General features: G+C 38.6%; 1 protein-coding gene across 1 annotated transcript; it reads right to left on the bottom strand.

The window, feature by feature from the left end:
- Nucleotides 1–359: 359 nt before the first annotated feature.
- On the bottom strand, nucleotides 360–20231 carry ADH7 (alcohol dehydrogenase 7 (class IV), mu or sigma polypeptide). Its single transcript, XM_079773226.1, has 9 exons — nucleotides 20157–20231; nucleotides 15697–15798; nucleotides 12186–12324; nucleotides 11783–11870; nucleotides 11468–11684; nucleotides 7626–7886; nucleotides 6065–6200; nucleotides 3393–3531; nucleotides 360–1061 (listed from the first exon to the last, which is right to left on the bottom strand). Exons 1-9 carry the CDS (start codon nucleotides 20172–20174, stop codon nucleotides 1037–1039), a joined length of 1125 nt encoding a protein of 374 aa, XP_079629352.1. The 5' UTR covers nucleotides 20175–20231; the 3' UTR covers nucleotides 360–1036.
- Between the last annotated feature and the right edge of the window lie 559 nt (nucleotides 20232–20790).

Raw genomic sequence — 20790 nt, 5'->3', positions numbered from 1 at the left:
TCTACCTTTTTCTTATAAAGTATTTCATGAGTTTTCAATTGCTTTAATACTTTATGTATAGCCAATAAGAGTTCAAGAACTAATGAAACTGTCCTCTTCAACAAAATATAATGCCACAAAAGATTTTGTAAAAATACGTAAATTTTAGGAATTTTTAATGTTATATATAGATAGAATTGCCAGTGTAGTTGTACCAAACTGAAAATATTTTTTGTTAAAAGGAGTCATTGTTAAGTAAACAGGCATTAAATGATTTATAATTCCACTTTATTGAACCAAACATTAAAATATATATTACAATTTGATTCTAACAGCATTTTGTTATTTAAGTAGTATTATAAAAGGTATGTATTCTGAAATATTTGTATAGGCTGGCAAATAGTTTCATGTGTACTGGTTGTGTGATTTCGCAGATTCACCTAGTTATATAATGATGATTCATAAAGTTAATCATTAAAGAACTTCCCTAGTTCTTTCCTAACCTAATCAACTTGTGCCATGCAAAGAATTGATTTTAAAACCAAATTCAAGTTAATTCATTACAATTTTAAATATTTACATTGAAATAAAAAATGAATATTTGTAATATGTTAAAAACCATCCACAAAATAAGTATTACTTTAGGAAATACATATGTTATCTTTCCATGATAAATTTGCTCTAAGTGGTGGCAGTTGGTTAAAACTCTTTTTAGGAAATACATATGTTATCTTTCCATGCTAAATTTGCTCTAAGTGGTGGCAGTTGATTAAAACTCTTTTTTAAAATCTCTATTCCAACTTAAAAAATGCAAGTATGCTTTTTCAAAATATATCATTACAGCCTTGGAAATAGATAAATTTTAAATATTAATATTGTTGACCCCTCCCCCTGCTGATTCCCAGGTGCCCATCAGTATCTTAATATGTATTTCATAAGGATTGCATGTCTTCACCAAGTCTTCCACTGCTTGTCTGTCTGCAGTAGACCCACGACTCACAGAGGGAAGGGTGGAAGGAAAGCCAGGTCTCCATCACACAGCACAGACTCCTGCCACTTAGAATGTCAGGATAGTTCGGATGCTGAAATGCAAAATGATCATCTTTAGTGATCTGTGCCCATACCTTCCAAACAAGAACAGTTTAAGGAATTACCCTTCCTATCTGTTATAGGAAACATAGGTAAACTGGTGTTGGAAATCCTTCCACGCCTGAGGTCCACACCAGTGAATTTTCCTCCTCGCGGGTCTCTGATAAGCACATCTGCAGCAGGCTGACAGGGACAGGGCCTTTCTGGCTGAAGAGAAGGCATGAAGAAGCCTACGAAGGGGAGCAGGAAAGGTGATGCATGGTGCTTAGACTTCTGAACGCCTAGAGACTGTGGCAGTAGGTGAGACCTACTCCCTTACTTTATCCCCACAGCCTGGCACTGAGGGTAGAGCAGGTGCTAAGTTCTTAGCTGTGGAATGACCGCATACATTAGTAAATGAATAGTAAAGGCTTTCAAAAGCATGCAAAGGCATTGATGTTTTAGGCAACTTGAGTTTTAGCAGCTTAGTGAAGGCCTGACCACTATGGTAAAATACTGGAAGGCAGGAGACCTGTTTCCATGCTACTGTGTTAACACGCCCAGGGGAGAGATGGCTGGACTGAACTAGGTAATGCTCTGGGCAATGAGAGGGAGGGGAGCTGGAGGAGACCCTGGGGTTGCATCCCTGGGGCTCAGCATCTGTTTGCATGTGGTGGGCAACAGCGAAGGAGAAGTCCAAGGTGATGCTCCCCTGCTAGTCTGTAAAAGCAGAAAGGGGGCATTGCTTGCTGAGGTCAGAGGTACTGGTGGAAGAATTATTTGAGGTGAAGTTAATGCAAGTGGGACACAAGTGCGGCCATGCAGGAAGTAGATGGAAACGAAGAGCTTGGGTTTATAAAGCTCCACTTGTGATATTGGAAGCAAAATTCCTGAGAGCAGATTTATGTTTCCAACTGGCCATATTAAGCTACTTGTTTTGCTTAACTGAGTGAAGGTTGTTCTGACCATTTAACCCTTTGTTTCCTTGCTTAAAAACAGTTTGAATGTGTGTTCATAATACAGTGACCTAGTAGTCTAGACCAGATGGAGAGACACCAGACAACATAGGAAAAGCACTCAAGGGGAAACTTAGTGAGAATCTGGATCTCAGGTTAATACACAGTTAGTTTCTGTTGCTAATGAAACCCAAGTCCTTGGAACACAGTGGATGTTCAATGAGGATGTAGAAACCCAGTGAGTGAAATGTCATTTCATCTTGGAGACAGGCTCTCTGATTGCTGTTCCAAGCATCCATGAGCAGACATGGTAGTGACATTGGTGTGAATTTTTCCTATTCTTCCTCTCCCCTTGCCCAACCCTCAGAAGTAACAACAATAGTGACAAGAACACCCATGTTTGGCCCTGGCCAGGTGTCTCAGTTGGTTAGAGAGTACACCACAAGGCTGTGGGTTTGATCCCCAGATTGGGGCATGTACAGGAGTCAGCTGATCAATAATTTTCTCTCATCATTGATGTTTCTATCTCTCTCTTTCCCTCTCCCTTCCTCTCTGAAATAAATAAAAATATATTTTAAAATCTATGAAAGCATATCCTTGGGTGAGGATTAAAAGGAACACCCAGGTTTGCCTGGAGCCTGCCAGCTCTGTGGGAGGAATTCGGGGCGTGGTGAAAAGAGCACAGGCTTTGCACTGAGTTTGCATCCTGGTGCTGCCCCTACAAGGTCAGGCAAGTTATTTGCGTCTGACAACTTTAGTTTGTTCAACTGAAGATTGTTATCATATCTCACCTGCAAGTATCTGAAGAAAGCACATTTGAAAAAGCACTTTGAAAAGTGTATAGCAAGAAAATGTAGCATTTTTTGAACAACCTAGCATCTTTATGATGAAAAAAAGTAAGCCAAGATGAAACCAATCCAGTGTAGAAAAACCAAAGCCCAGAGGATTTTTAAAAATTGGTTAATATAGCCCTAGCCGGTTTGGCTCAATGGATAGAACGTCAACCTGCAAACTGAAGGGTCCCAGGTTCGATTCCGGCCAAGGGTACATGCCTGGGTTGCGGGTTGGGTCCCCAGTAGGGGGCGTGCAGGAGGCAGCCAATCAATGATTCTCTCTCATCATTGATGTTTCTATCTCTCCCTCCCTCTTCCTTCTTCTCTAAAATCAATAAAATATATTTTTTTAAAAATTGGTTAATACAGGTCAATGACATACTAAGTCTATGAAAAAGTAATCAGCTACATCAATCTTATTAGTTTAAAAAATCAGAAATAAAATATGAAAGAAACTGGTATATTTATAAATATTGAATATTTTAAGGTAGCCTGTGGAATAAAGATGAGATCACCATAAAAAAACAAAACAAAACAAACAAACAAAAACGAGTACCTTTTCCCTGAGTAAAGCAGTTCGAATCCTTCTTGGATTTTTTTAAAAGGTAAAACATGGGTTATCAACTGGTCCAGGTCGAATTTCTTTGCCAGGAAATCAGTCACTAGTTTTGGAACATCATCTCTGCTTTTCCAACCTATAAATAAGCACAAATTTTCTTTTTAGACTTTACTAAATAATATTTATATTTTATTATATTTGTATCTTGTCTCTTCTGCATTTTTACCTTTTCCCCATATTGAACTATTCTCAACTGCACACTAATAAGTTATTCTCTCAAAGGCCAACCCTCTTCCCCCATAAAAACCTTTCATGACCCCACATCTCCTTCTAGCTGCCCAATATCTCTGTTCCTTTTATAGAAAAAATTTTTTACTTTACAGAAAAATGCATCTCTAATTCATTGTTTCCAGTTCCACTTCCTGTTCTGCCACTCTCTCCTGAGCCCATTCAGCTCTCTGCTCTTCAGCTCTTGTTGAAGTCACCCTGACACACACAATGTTCAATGCGAGGAAAGCTTATTCTCTTCCCACAGCATCATCTGGGGCACAAACATGAGAGGCTGCTTTGTACAAAGGCAGTTCTTTAGAGCTGGTTCCTTAGGGGAAATAAGACGTGAACTGACAAACAATAAGAGATATTGACTTTGACCATTTGTGACATGTAAGGAGATTACAGATTATACAGGAATATTAGAAGTAAAATTCAATTATTCAGTAAATATCTATTGGGTATACCCTAGTACCAGGCACCAGGCTGGGAATATAGCAAAGCAAAACACATCAGGTCCCTGCTCCCAAGAAGCATGGGAACCCTCTCATTTTACTGCAGAGAGACTGACAATAAATAAGCAAATGCAAAGGAGGTCATCCAGGGGGAGAAAGACAGAGTAAGGGCCATAGGCAGTGCTAGAGGGACAGACAAGGTGGGAGCAGGAGGAAATGCTATTTTATAAAGCTCAGGGAAGGCCTGCCTGTGAAAGTGACATTCATACAAAATATAAGGGAAATGAGCTAGGCAGGAATCTTGGGAAAGAGTGTTTCAGGGAGAGGGCAGAATAAATGCAAAGGCGTTGAGGAGTGTTGGCAAGTGAGAACAGCGAGGAGGCCAGTGGATGGAGCAGAGTGAGAACGGAATAGTAGCAGCTGGGGACAGGGGGCCAGATCACAGGGCACCTTCTGGCCATTGCATGTTTGGGGATTTTATTCTGAGCGAGAAAAGAAGCCATTAGAGCAGCTTCTTTAGTAAACTAATTACTAAAATTCTGTGGCACCCCAAAACAGACATTATATTTTCCCCAATCTGACAAAAATAAGCATAATTTTTATCAGCTTGCAAAAAAAATTGTAATTACCTACTCTTTTTGCTCCAAAGTGACTTTTTGAAAAAAAATCAGGTGCCTATACTTGTTTGTAAGCATTTCCAGTACCAAAATTAACCAATTGGATGCAATCTTACGTGACATAACCAATAAGATGCAACTTTATTACATAGTCACAGTCTGGTTGCTCTATGGGGAATGTCCTATATAGGGTCAAAGACAAGAGCAGGGAGACCATTTAACAATGCTGAAAGTTGCTGATGGTGGCTTGGACAAATGATGCTGAGAATTGGTCAGGCCCTGGGTATACTTCAAAGATAGAGCCAACAGGATTTGCTGAAATATTCATTGCATGAGATAAAGAGTGTAATGCAAGGTTCTGGGCCTGATCAACAGGAATGATGGAGAGATCATTTACTGAGATGGGAAGGCTGTGGGAGGAGTAGGTTGGGGGACAGGGCAGAGGTGGTGGCATCAGGGGTGGTTTTTATGGTAGCTTAAGTTTGCATGTCTAACAAATATCCAAGTGGGTATGTTAGGTAGGCACTTGTAATTCAGGTGGAGGTCTAGGCTGAAGATATAAACTTAAAGCCATGAGGCCAGAGGAGATTACCTTGGAAGGACATGGAAATAAGGAAAGGATCTGAGGACTGATACCAAAGTTGGAGATCTGAGGATGTGGAGGCTCCAGTAAATATTCCTGGAAGGAGTGACCACCGAAGTAGGAGGAGAAGAAACAGAATAAGAACAACAAACAAAGTAATATCTAGGAGCCAAGTGAACAGAGTGTTTGAGAAAAAGGGGGACATCAGGTGTATCAAACCCTGCTGATAGTTTATATGCAACCAGGAGTGAGAATTTACCTTTGTCTCTGCCAGTCATTTTGGTGTGAATCTCAATTGTCCCAATAAAATGAAGCAATCCATATGTGTTTGTTTTATTTTGGCTTTGGGTTCAGAAGTTTTTTGCTGATGCAATTGTGGATTGAACAAATTCTATTTTTCATACATGTTCTTGCATATATTGAGAATAATGGATATAATCAGCACTTCCTATCCAATAAAAGCATTCCCATAGAAAGATTGCTGGTGCCTCTCATGGAGGCCTTTGAGGAACTTGATTTGAAAATGTTAATATTAAAATTGTGCCCAACAATATTAGTCTTAAATCAAGGTGAGAAGTGGGCCTTGTTTTGTATCATTGTGGTCACAGTCTCATGTTAGGTCACTTCATACCCATCCTTGGAACAAAGACCTTTGAGGGAGATATGATGAGAGAATAGGCTTCCCTCACTTATCAAAGGAACTGAATTCAAGTCCTCCTGAGCCAGAGGCTCCACCGTCCTTACCTCCAAAAACGCATCCCTTCCACGTGCGTCCAGTGAAGAGCAGCATAGGGTCGAAGGTGAGCATCTTGGCTGATGGAGGAGCACCTACCACCACGCTGGTCCCATAGTTCATGTGGCAGGATGCGAGGGCATCAATCTAAGTTTAAGATGAAGAAGGCTATTTGTTTCTTATGTTTCATAGTATCTTATGGGCTCATAAGTGCCCTACATACTCTCACAGTTCTAGTAGGTAGTTCAAATTCCCAAGTCAGACACTAAATTAGGCTCACATGCCTTTTGTTTTTTGTTTGTGTTTAAAAATTTTCAACACAACTCTAGTCTTAATTTAGTCTTTCATACATTTGCCCTTTAAGGCAGAAAGCAGAAATTACTGTGGTCAGTGTTCATGGCATTTTCAGTGTGTCACGGACCAAAGCGCAGTGGAAAATTCCTGCAATATTTTCAGACTAATATCACCATTTCAGATAAGCCTTGGAAAATCATTTGAACTAAACTAAATCGAATTAACTATACTAAGTCAATTAACTTATTTTTTTTAATTTAGTGTCAAAGGAAATAAAATACTAAGATGTGAGATAAAGAAGTGGTGTTATTTTTGTGTGGCATCTCTGAAATTAACTCCACATTTTCTGGTCATTCACCCATCGGGTTTTTCATTAATAGTTTTTTTAATAGATGCTAGATTGTAGCAATGGATGTTGGCATTTTTCAGAGATCAGTGTTGATAAATGTACCATCTGGAAATCAACAGGCCCTAACAGTAGGTCCAATAGTCCATGTTGCCTCTGTAAACGTATAATCTAAAATGATATTTGTTACTATGAGATAATTCTAAGTGCCATAGGAAAAGAATGTGATAACAATGGCAAATTAAAGACTAATTAGTCATAAATTATCAAAATGTTAAAGTGAATTAAATGTACTACTCAATCATGAACAAGATTGGCTTTGTCTTATATTTCTGAATCTCCTCAGCCTACCCAAGCTGGGGCTTCGTTAGCCAGAAGCTCTGCACCTGTTTCTTCATGGAGGGCTGGTGCTGCTGGCTGCCACAATGGAGCCATATTTGAGAAAGTTGAAGGCTCCTATTTTAAGAAAATTCAGGTAGGAGAAAACTAATCTCAGGTGTAAAGAGTGAGAGTTGGATACATCACAGATTTGGAGGAAGAGACTGCCAAATTTGGAAAAGTCCACTTCTTCCCTGGATCTCCTTATCTCTCCTCAGGGAGTCACTTTGTGCTATTTGGCTTGCTAAAGTATAAGCAATGGGCTTGCCTTTGCCAATAAATTTACATGTGCAAACAAGGAAGAGAACACAGAAATTTGTTTAGATGGTCGACTACCTTGCCTCCGGTTACATGAGAGTGGTGTGATGTGATACTTTAGTCACGCAGACCTGCTCATAAGCTTTTGACTTTTAAGCAAGGTTGTTTCACATTACCAGCTTTTGCCTAATAAGTATTTCAATAGTTGTTTGTTAATAAAGCCATAGAAAATGACTTTTACCTTTTATGATCAAATAGCTCACGTATTGTGTGGTTCCCCTAATCTTGGCTCTTACCATTGTGTCAAGACGCCCAATGACTTCAAAACTGTAACCCACAGTGTTGCCTGTCATTTCTGACAGCACCTCACTGATGGGCTTGGTAGAGTCCTTGGGGCTGATGCAGTCGGTGGCTCCTACAGCCTTTGCCTTCTCAAATTTGTCTTTGTTGAGGTCAATTCCAATGATCCTGGATGCACCAGCCGACTTACAGCCCATGATGACTGAAAGGCCAACTCCTCCCAGGCCAAAGACAGCACAGGTGGAACCAGGGGTGACCTGTGGAGAGAAAAGTTCATGCAAGTGTTAGAGGTGGGATAAAACAAAATTCAGAGGCTGTTAGGATTGGATCACTTATTCTGTTGGTAACTCCACAAAAAGGACTAGAAACAGAAGGTCTGAGAACAGAAAAGGAACAAAAACAGTATTTGCCAAATAAATAAAAGTCCTTTATAAAAGGGTACATCATATAAAAGACCTTCGTTATGGGAGTTTTTAACCTCACCTAATCTCACAGCAGGATTAAATAAGCACTAAATTCTCTAGTATCTCTTCTCCACAAAGCTATGCTAAATCTGTTTAAGATTTTGGTCTGACTAGCATTTACTTAATAACCATAACTCTGAGTCATTTCAAAATAAAATTTTTTTTATCCAAGTCAAACCTCCATGTTCCTTTTTTTAAAACATATTTTTATTGATTTCAGAGAGAAAAGGAGAGGGAGAGAGTGACAGAAGCATCAATGATGAGAGAGAATCATTGATCAGCTGCCTCTTGCACGCCCCCTACTGGGGATCAAGCCCACAACCCGGGTATGTAACCTTGAGTGGGATAGAACCCAGTACCCTTCAGTCTGCAGGCAGATGCTTTGTCCACTGAGCCAAACCTGCTAGGGCACAAAACCTCCTTGTTTCAATAGATGATCTATGTGATGTTGTTTTGGGTAGAGGGAACCATCTGAAATTAGCAGAAACGAATGCTCTGATCAAGTTAAAGACTCAGAGGCAGGTGAGAGGAGGTTCAAGAAACTATCACTCTGCAGATGGGTGACTGGGTCCTAGGGAGAATTGCTTAGAGGTACAGCTCCTTAGTGATTAAAAATATCACCCTCATAGCCACCATAATCTAACGTTCACAAGAGATTAAATAAGGAAGTCCTATAGTGCATAAAGGAGACTCGTTCCATACCTTCCTGGAGCTTATCATCTAATACTATAAGCATCACTAAAGATATGAGACTTTGAGATTTGGGACACACACTGTTAATGAAGCAGCCATGTTCCCTTGAATAATGGAAGAAGTTTCTCTTAGCTGGAGTAGACAGAAAAACAGGAAGTTCTCTGAGTAAGAGTGATAGGAACCAACTACATGAGGATTCGGGAGATGAGTGTTCCAGATAATCAGAATAGCATGTGTAAATGCTTCCATACAGGAACAGCTCAGCAGGCGTCAGGATACTAAAAGAGGCAGGTGTGGCTGGCTCACAGTGGGTGAGATGAGATTGTTCCAAGTATGAAAATTACTGAAGGATTTTGCGGCAAAACTAATGTGTTCCAATTTGTTTTATGAAATTACTCCAGCTTATAAATGGAGATTTTTTTTTAGATGGTCAAGAAGAGTCATGAAGACAACAGAAGGGAGGCCATTGTATCTGTCCAGTCAAAAATAATGATGATAGTCCATTGAAGAAAATGGAGATATTTAAAATATGCCCTGTATGTAAAGTTAAGAGGACTTGCTGTTAGATTTCATCTAAGGTGGTGGAGAGGGAAGATAAAGAATGAAGAAAATTGGAGTGGGCAAAAAATGTTTGAGGGGCAGGGAGTAAGAAAATTAAGAATTCCATTGTATACCTATTCAGTTTGAAATACTTGTGAAACATCCAAATGCAGATGTCCGGTAGGGAGTTGGAAAAAAAAATTTGGAGAGAGTTTAAGTTATAGATTTGGACTCAACTAACATATATAGTTTTTCTAAAGACTTTGGAGTTGATAGCATACCACAGTAGAGGAGTTGCTTGGATTGTTTGTGGAATGGTTTTCCTATTACAAATTATCACATGTTATTCTACTTACTTCTTGTACTCATTAAGAGTAAAATAAATTTATTCCAAATAAGCAGTCTTAAAAACTCATTCATATACCAAAAAAAACAAAAACAAAAACAAAACAACACAATAAGCCAGAATTTTATTTTGTTGTTGTTCTAGAAAAAAATCCCACACAAAAACCTCATTCATGTTTTCATCTTATATACCAGCTCTTATGGATTGAATTATGTTCCCTCCAAATTCATATGTTGAAGTCGTATTCCCAGTTCCTCAGAATGTGATCTTATTTGGAGAGAGGGTCTTTGCAGAGGTAACCAAGCTTAAGCAAGCTCATTAGGGTGGGCCCTGATCCAATATGACTTGTATCCTTCTGAAAAGGGGAAATTTGGACACAAAGACTGGCATAGCTGAAAGGTGATGGGAAGAGATACAGTGAGAAGACTGCCAAGGAGAGCTGCCTGGAACAGATGCCCCACTCACAGCCCTCAGAGAAAAACAGTCCTGCCAGCACCTTGGTTCTAGTCTCCAGAATGTGAGCAATAAATTTTGGTTTAGGAGACCCAGTCGGTGGTACTTTGCTATGACAGCCCTAGCACACTAACAAACCAGCGTTGGTACCTGTTTTGTGAAGGATAAAGGATGTGTTTCCGAATCTGAATTTTAAAATTTAGAAATAGCCGAAACCGGTTTGGCTCAGTGGATGGAGCGTCAGCCTGCGGACTCCAGGGTCCCAGGTTCGATTCCGGTCAAGGGCATGTACCTTGGTTGCGGGCACATCCCCAGTAGGGGGTGTGCAAGAGGCAGCTGATCGATGTTTCTAACTCTCTATCCCTCTCTCTTCCTCTCTGTAAAAAAATCAATAAAATATATTTAAAAAAAAAAAAGAAATAAACCTGAAGGAAATGTTGAGGAAACATAATTAACCCTTTGCACTCGCTTGCTTTTTTTCTCGATTCCTTTATTCTACTCGGGATGTAATTTTTTAAATACCCCAGATTTTACAAAGTGCGGCAGTAGAATAAAAAACTGGAGTTTCTTTTAATACAAACTTATTTATTTGGACTTTTTTATATTTCAAATTATTGATACATTCAAAGAGTAATTGTAATCTCTATAATTTTTCATGGTGTGATATTTTTTGAAACATTCACCCACATGAAGACCTGGTTTACATTCACATGTTTCGCAAATATAAATCGTCTCTCTTCTTCCTCCTTTGATTTTTCTGTTAGAACAAACAACACAATTTTTGTGTTTTTTGTTAAGGTGAGGTGTGATTATATGGAGCTTTCCATCTAAACGTTGCTCTAAGTTAGTAGATAATAATCTACCCCTGGAAGTTAGTGTACCATCTCTGAATTCTCCAACAAGATCATGTACTAGTTTCCTAATAAATTTCACATGCGATATCGGTTTTTCATTTTTTCTTTTTTGGCATCAGTTGAGACGGCATTTACATTTTACTTGTCCTTTCATGCTAATGAAAACAAGAAAAGATACTGGAAAAATAGACAAAAATCCCCCTTCCTCCCACGGTGAAACTACGTGTCGAGTGTGGCTCAACATATGAGCTGCTACCAATGCTAACTGTGTCGAGTCACACTCGACATCCGAGTGCAAAAGGTTAATCTAGATATTTTATTTTCACTTGTTTAGAAGTAAAATGCCCATCTGAATTTTTCATTTTTCCTCCAGTTGATTTGGCATTGTGTAGAAACATCCTGCATATAATATGTTTTCACAAGTCTTTAGGATTCTAAAAAAATCACTTAAAAACAAAAGGAAGAAACTAGCCCATCCGGCTTCTTACCTTGCCAATTTTAATAGCAGCCCCATAGCCCGTGGAAAACCCACATCCAAGTAAACAGACTTTCTCAGGAGGAGCTGCATCATCAATCTTAGCAACAGAGAATTCATCCACCACTGTGTATTCAGTAAACGTACTGGTGTTAAAGAAGTGGTAGACCGGTTTGCCCTTGCATGAAAATCTGGTAGTGCCATCATCTAGTACTCCACGGCCGGTAATGCTATTTGATACATCAAATACACAGGTCAGTTAATTCAATGCAAAATTTAACACAGGAACAATTTAAATGGCATAAGAGTAAAAATGTCCAAAACCTACTCGCTCTTAATACAAAGGTTTCCATCTGGGTTGAGGCAAACACTGCATTCTCTACACTGAGACAGAAAGAGGGGGATGACTTTGTCACCTAGAGGGAAAACATCATGATATAAGATGTTGGTCATTAACATTAAAATATGAAATAAACAGTTGTGAATTGGGCCCATACCACATACAAGAATTTTTTTAAATTATTCTAAAATGTATAAGCATCAGAAGGTTTGCTTGCTAAAGGTCAAGACTGCCAAATTAAACTTCACTCAGTGTCATCCGTTCTCCCTGTATCCTTTTATCCTCTTAAATTGTGTCAAGGCTCTCTCTGCTAATCCCTAGCTGTGCTGTTTCTTTTGCTAGGATATTCAGACCCTACTTATCTCAAACTTGTGACGTGTTATCTGCACACCTGGTTTCACTGTAGTGACTCCTTCTCCAATGCTCTCCACAATCCCAGTTGCTTCATGTCCCACGATCACTGGAAACTTGGACACCATTAGTCCTTTAATCACATGGTCATCTGTGCGACAGATTCCTGTGGCCAAAATCTGTGCTCAAAGACAAGAACATTGCACCAATCAGCACACTGGTCACTTTACAGTTGGGAGGACATCTAACTCAATCTTGAAAAGATTATAATTGTTTATTCAGTTTGATTGCCTAATATAATAGTGTTAATTCATAGAAGATTCTGAGCTTAATACCAACCATCGGACATGATCCCGCTCATCAAGGGATTGATTTACAATATTGCTGTCTCTGACCCTACTTTGAATCTCAATGTCTGTCTTTAGCAAATTGGTGCTCTTGTGAGATAAGCAAATGTTACCATGTGGCCAGCACAAAAGTAGATTCTTATAGCCAGGCCCTCTTAGGACCCTCTTAATGAAAGGTGATGGGAATGGCATGCATGAAGGTAAGTGAGGAGCAAAATCTTACTACAGTGCATAAGTCACAGAAGATCAAAGAAAGATGGGCAGCAACATCTACTCAACAACCTGGTGTCCAAACCAATGCTTAGGCTGTGTCCAAAGGAATGGGGGACACTCCAGGAAACTGTGGTTTCTCCACACAAGTAAATTTCTCATTCTTTGGGAAAAGGAATCTCAATATTATCTGACTTCCAAAAATTTTAAAAGAAATCATTAGTCATGGTTACTAACCATTTTTTAAAAATCAGAATCATATCCCTCATGAACAGAGATGCCAAAATCCCCAACAAAATTCTAGCAAATCAGATCCAGCAGTACATCAGAAAGATCATACACCATGACCAAGCAGGGTTTATCCCAGGGATGCAAGGATGGTACAATATCCACAAATAAATAAACGTGATACATCACATAAACAAATTGAGAGATAAAAATCACATAGTCATATAAATTGACGCAAAAAAACATTTGACAAAATCCAACACCCTTTCCTGATAAAAATTCTCAGCAAGGTGGGAATAGAAGGATCACACCTCAACATCATAAAAGCCATATATGACAAACCCACAGCCAGCACCACACTCAATGGACAAAAACTAAAGCCATTTCCCCTCAAAACAGGAACAAGACGGGGATGCCCTCTCTCACCACTCCTGTTTGACATAGTACTGGAAGTACTAGCCATTGCTATCAGACAAGAAGAAGAAATAAAAGGCATCCAAATTGGAAAAGAAGAAGTAAAACTGTCCTTATTTGCAGATGACATGATACTATACATAGAAAACGCTAAAGACTCCATCAAAAAAATTATTAGACTTAATAAATGAATTCGGCAAGGTAGCAGGATACAAAATTAACACCAAGAAATCTATGGCATTTTTATACACCAATAGTGAACTTATAGAAAGAGAGACTAAAAAAGCAATCCCATTTACTATCGTACCAAAAAAAATTAAGATACCTAAGAATAAACTTAACTAAAGAGGTAAAAGACCTATATGCAAAAAACTACAGGACACTGAAAAAAAGAGATAGAGGAAGATATAAACAGATGGAAGAACATACCGTGTTCATGGATTGGAAGAATCAACATAATCAAAATGTCCATACTACCCAAAGCAATCCCCATTAATACCAATGGCATATTTCACAGATTTAGAAAAAACTCTCCAAAAACTCACCTGGAATAAAAAAAAGACCCCGAATAGCTACAGCAATCCCGAGAAAGAAGAACAAAGTAGGTAGGATTTCAATACCAGATATCAAGCTGTAGTAAAAGCCACTGTTCTCAAAACAGCCTGGTACTGGTACAAGAACAGACATATAGATCAATGGAATAGAATAGAGAACCCAGAGATTGACCCAAACCACTATGCCCAATTAATCTTTGACAAAGGAGTCATGAACATACAATGGGATCAAGACAGTCTCTTCAATAAATGGTGTTGGGAAAATTAAACAGATACATGCAAAAAAATGAAACTAGACCACCAACTTATACCATACACAAAAATAAACTCAAAATGGATCAAGGACTTAAACATAAGATGGGAAACCATAAAAATACTAGGAATCCACATGCAGCGAAATCTCAGACATATGCCGAAGGAACTTTTTCACTGATATTGTTCCTAGGGCAATGGAAAATGAAGAGAAAATAAAAAAATGGGACTACATCAAAATAAAAAGCTTTTGCACAGCAAAAGAAACCATCAACAAAACAACAAGAAAGACCATTACATGGGAGAACATATTTGCCAATGTTATCACTGATAAGGGTTTAATCTCCAACATCTACAGGGAACTCATACAACTCAACAAAAGGAACATAAACAATCCAACCAAGAAATGGGCAAGGGATATAAATAGAAACTTTTCAAAAGAAGACAGAAGGAAGGCCAAGAGACATATGAAAACATGTTCAAAGTCACTAATTATCTGAGAGATGCAAATCAAAACGACAATGCGGTACCATCTCACACCTGTCAGAATGGCTATGATCAACAAATCAATAAACGAAAAATGTTGGAGAGGATGCGGAGAAAAAGGAACCCTAGTGCACTGCTGGTGGGAATGCAGATTGGTGCAGCAACTGTGGAGAACAGTATGAAGTTTCCTCATAAAACTAAAAATGGAACTCCCATTTGACCCAGTAATTCCACTTCTAGGAATATATCCTAAGAAGCTAGAAACATCAATCAGAAAGGATATATACACCCCTATGTTCATAGCAGCACTATTTACCATAGCTAAGATTTGGAAACAGCCTAAGTTCCCATCAGCAGATGAGTGGATTAAAAAACTGTGGTACATCTACACAATGGAATACTACGCTGCGCTAAAAAAGAAGGAATTCCTACCATTTGCAACAACATGGATGAAGCTGGAGAGCATTATGCTAAGTGAAATAAGCCAGTCAGAGAAAGATAAATATTACATGATCTCACTCATCTATGGGAAATAATGAACAACATAAACTAATGATCCAAAATAGATCCAGAGACAGGGAAGCATAGATCAGACTGTCAAACTTCAGAGGGAAGGTAGGGGAGGGTGGGGGAAAGGGGGAGGATCAACCAAAGGACTTGTATGCATGCATATAAGCCTAACCAGTGGACACAGACAACAGGGGGGTGAAGGCATGAATGGGGCGGGGGGTTGGGAAGGTAATGGGGGAACGAGGACAAATATGTAATACCTTAACCAATAAAGAAATTAAAATGCAAAAAAAAATCAGAATCATGTCAATAAAAATTCAACAAATAAAAGTTTTAATAGAGCAGATTAGTAGTGCTGTTTTTAATGAATAATTGGCATTAATTTCATAACCAGCATGACAAGACCCTTAACAATAAACAAGAACCACTAAGAAAATTAATGTATAAAATTTGAGAAACACCTCTTTATTCAAGAATACAACTTCAAATAACAATATACTCAAGATAGTTGGGGTAGCATTTTAGGCTTATGTATTCTTAGGCTCGTTACCTTAATACGAACTTCTTTAGCCTTTGGTGGGGCAACTTCTATTTCCTCAATGGAAAAAGGTTTATTTGGTCCCCATAACACGGCTGCTTTGCATTTAATAACCTAAGAAATTGGTGAGAATAACAATGGGTCTTAATTATGTCTATACATATACATATTCCACAATAAACAAACAAATAAATAAATAAATAAATAAATAAATAAATAAATATTTTATTTAACATTCTAATTTGACCAGGATTATTTTCATTAAAACTAGAATTGTAAATCTTAGAGATCATCTCGTGTGCTTTGATATATGAGAAATGTAGTCTGAATGATTGATCCATAGTCACATGACAAGCAGGGCTGGACTAGACCTGAGCTACAGCCTTTCCAGCCTTTTGTGTGTTTTTTAGTGAAACATAATATTTGTATCACTGTCATCTTTGTATCACTTATCCACAAGGACAAATTTATAAAACAGATAATAATGCTGCTGATTTTTCTGTAATAATTTAAGCTGGTATTTAATTACTGTATAATCATGTAGCAATGGGGAGGAAATTAGAAAATTAGCATGGTTAGAGATGAAGGGAACCACAAACGTCCTGAAGTATCACAGAATGAGTTCCTGGGTGACTCACTCTGTCAGTTTGCATCTCAGTGTCCCTTTTTTGTACCCAGTCCAGTTTTTACATCTAATTGGGTCTTAAATGCTTAAAGCAGAAAATTATAAAAGCAAACATTTTTTATGCATATAGTGCTTAATCAAATTTATAAGAAAAGCATGAAGAGATACATACACTTCTACTACTCCTGCCCTCCCACATACCATACTCATATCCAGGTATACATGTAAAGGACGTAGGGAGAAAAATACAAGTTAATAGATATATAGTGCAGTAATTGTTCTCCTTAGTTATAAAAAGGTTTTTATGTTTATAAAAATAATAAAATATTCTATTTTAAGTCCATAATAACTTTTTAAAAATATATATTTTATTGATTTTTTACAGAGAGGAAGGAAGAGAAGATAGTTAGGAACATCGATGAGAGAGAAACATCAGCTGCTTCCTGCACACCTCCTACTGGGGATGTGCCTTCAACCAAGGTACATGCCCTTAACTGGAATCAAACCTGGGACCTTTCAGTCCACAGGCCGACGCTCTATCCACTGAGCCAAAATGGTTAGGGCATATAATAACTTTTTATTTAATGAGAATACCCAGTATGGTAGAAGGAGAGGCAAAATGAGCAATTCATTATTAGAAAATAATTTGTAAGTTCACATCAGGATACTAAAATTTTTTCCTTGTAGATGGTAACATTTAAAAAAATGTTTTCATTGATTTTTAGAGAGAGAGGGAGAGGGATAGAGATAGAAACATTGATGAGAGAGGAACATCATTGATTGGCTGTCTCCTGCATGCCCCCTACTGGGGATTGAGTCCACAACCTGGGCATGTACCCTGACCAGGAATCAAACCCATGACCTCTTGGTTCCTGGGTCAGTACTCAACTGCTGAGCTACATTGGCCTGGCATAGATGGTAACATTTTATTTTTTGGCAACTATATTGAGATATCTTTGACAAATAAAAATTGAATATATTTAAGGACTATAACTTGATATTATATGTATCATCACAATCAAGCTAAATAACTTATCCATCATATCTAGATAGTTACTAGAGAGAGAGAGAGAGAGAGAGAGAGAGAGAGAGAGAGAGAGAGGTGTGTGTGTGCGCGTGTTTAGAAGGTTTAAGATCTATTCTTTTAGAAAATTTCAAGTATTTAATGGAATATTGTTAACTATCATCATCACACTATACAATACATCTCCAGATCTCGTTCATCTTGCATAACTAAAACGTTGTACCCTACTTAAGAGTATCTTGACCTTAGACAGAGAGAGCAGACTGGTGAACCCCAGAGGGCAGGGGGATTGGGGAACTGGATAAAAGAGGTGAGAGATTAAGTACAAATTGGTAGTTACAAAGCAGTCGTAGGGATATATAGTATAGCATAGCAAATATAGTCAGTAATGCTGTGGTGACTGTGTATGGTGCCAGGTGGAGACTGGCAGTGTTGGGGGGAACACTTAGTGAGGTATGTGATTGTCTGGCCACTGTGCTGCACACCTGAAACAAACACGGAATAATGTTAAAGGTAGACTGTAGTTAAAAAAAAAAAGAAAAGGAAACATTAGATTCCTCATATGTCCCTGGCTCCTTTCAAGCAACTGCCCCAGAGCTGAAACTCAGAGGGAGTGAGTTAGAGTAAGTCCGTGTTCCTGGCCCTTTAAGAGGAACACCTGGGACTGCCACAGCCTCTGTTATTCGGCCACAATCCCAGCTGGTGTTTACAGCCCAAAGTTATGGGGACCTCTCTTCCCAGCTCTGGAACCCTGGGCTGGGGCCTGGTGGGGGGCTGGGACCCCTTGCTCCTCAAGGAAGGCTCCTCAGCAAAGATATTCCTCACAATTAAAAAAGTCACACGTGGGTGTTGGACCAGCCTGTTTCTCGCCTCCTCCCCTCCTACCAGTCTAGGTGTGCTGTCTTCTTTAATTTTCTGGTTGTAGAACTAGTATTCAGCCAGATTTCAGGCAGCTCTGAATGATGTTGTTCTGTATTGTAGTTGTAATTTTGATGTGGTTGTGGGAGGCTGTAAGTACTGTGTTTACCTATGCCACTATCTTGATTATTGTTATGGACCAGATTGTGTTACCTAACATTCATATGTTGAAGTCTTGACCCCCAGTACCTCAGAATGTCCCTGTAATTGGAAATGGAGTCTTTTAAGAGGTAATTAAGTTAAAATAAGGTTATTAGAGTGGGCCTTCATCCAATATGACCAGTGTCTACATAAGGACACAGACATATGCAGAGAGAAGACCATGGAAAACAGAAAGAAGATGGCTATTTGCAAGACCAGGAGAGGGGCTCAGAGGAAACCAACCTTGCTGACACCCTGATCTCAGACTTCTAGCTTGCACAACTGTGAGAAAATACATTTCTGTTGGATAAGCCACCCAGTCTGTGGTACTTTGCTATGGCAGCCCTAGCAAACTAAACATATATTACTAGAGGCCTGATGCATGAAATTCATGCAAGGGGCTCGGCCCCCGAAGCCTCGGCGGCTGCCTAGGCCCTCACAGCCCAGGCTTCATCCAGAAGGTCGTCCAGAAGGCCGCCCAGATGGTCATTCCGCTATTTGGCCATCTAGTCTCATTAGCATATTACACTTTTATTACAGATGATCAGGGGAAAAGTAATCCCCAATGTAAAGGGAGCCCTTGCTCTCATGAGCTACACTGAAACACTGGAGCAACTTGGATTATACATAACCCCTATGCAAACCACACCATTATATAACCATCTCAAAATTATACAGCTTTTATGCTAAATTATCTTAAATTATACACTGTATTATTAATTGTAATTAGAAAGTGCTGCCTTGAGCCTACTGAGTTCTCCAGCATTGGACATGTCCTAACAATGACTAGTTATCCATTTTATAGAGGCGGCATAACTAGAACTTGAGAGTCACTAACTTCTATAGTGCAAAATTAATTCCCCAATTAATTTAGTTTTGATGGGTTACTGACCCAAATTAGAATGCTTTCATTCTACTTCAATTCATTCCAGGATTAATGATTTCTAATTCTAACAGCATATGGCCTCCTCATTGTCACGTTACCCAGACTTCAAAGACATCTTCATTTTTAGGAACCTTAAGTCAAGCTAAAGGCAAAGTTACTTAAATAAAAACAATGAAATAAATAAAACAAACAAAAGCATCTAATGCTATAAACAGTCATCTATCATTTAAAGAAAGGAACTGTACTGACCAATTTGCAAATGAAAAATGCCAAAGCTATTTCTAAAGTTATTGTCAATTCAGTTTTTTACAGAATAAATATACTTTACTATAATGTATTCCTGTTTATAAGGATTTTTAAAAACTTATATTTTGATGAAAACTACATCCTTAACAAATCTTAAAAGCATGATACTTTGATGTCTACTCTGCATTCAAGAATTAGCATTTTCCCATGGTTAACAGCAGGAAAACCTTTCCCAACAGCTGGGAATGAGCCCTGGTCTCCCACTGAACCAGAGCTGAATTCCTCATGTAAATGAGATTATGGAAAGTCTCTTCATGGAAATATTTTGCTGCCAAGAGCAAATGCCTAACTATTCTGAAATTAAATTATTAATAATGTCAGTATAAACCACTTTAAACAGTGTAAACCACAGTAAAAACAGTATAAACCATTTCTCCATTTTTCAGAAACCTTCCATATACTGTTTTATCTCATTTTTATTGGCACATTGATATGCCCTGCCATGTCTCCTCTCAGGCATTTAATTCCTCAAGAAATATCCCAAATACTCAATTACTTTTAAGTATTCAAAGTTCTAAAAATCAACCCCACATTATTAGACCAAGATCATGAGGATACAGAAATGTTCTTACTTTTCCAGCAGTGCTCATCCTGCTTTCCTCCTGGTTCTGTATTTCAGTCAACAGACTCTTTCTCACTGATGCTTGGCTCGCTCTGCTGTAAATAACAGCATCTTGTACCCTCGGATAAATAGTCCCGCTCAAACCCGCCTTCAGCAATATGATTCACCAAGACTTTCCAATGGTCCAAACAGCCCCACCCTTTACAGAGCAAGTTATGAAAATAAATACAGTGACTTTTGAGCAAACCAACGGTAGAGATCTAACAAAGATAGAATAATCCAACCTATTGAGAAGGGCTGGAGGTATTGTTATCTGCCTTAGAGTTGGGGATTTAGATACAGGTCAGGTTAGTTGAGTTCAACACAATTCAATAAAAACACATTCTGAGCTCCTGCAGCCACTCTGCCCGGTTTCGGGATGTGTGTGAATATTTGTATTTGTGCTCTACTTCATTCTGCAAAGACTTGATGTAGTTTGTGGAAAGCCTATAATTAAACATAAATGGCAATAGGGCCACAGAGATATAATCAAATTAGAATAGAAGGTACAGGTTGGGAAGGAGAGTTGGGGGTACATGGAACTTAGTGGTGGACAACAGTAGTTTCTAGGTGTTTGGGGAATAGAAAGAAAAGTGAAGCTTGTT

The sequence above is a fragment of the Cnephaeus nilssonii genome (genome assembly GCF_951640355.1).
Source record: "Cnephaeus nilssonii genome assembly, chromosome: 1".
In the NCBI taxonomy this organism is placed as follows: Eukaryota; Metazoa; Chordata; class Mammalia; order Chiroptera; family Vespertilionidae; genus Cnephaeus; species Cnephaeus nilssonii.
The sequence above is the reverse complement of the archived record's forward strand: the minus strand, read 5'-3'. Positions and strand labels throughout refer to the sequence as shown.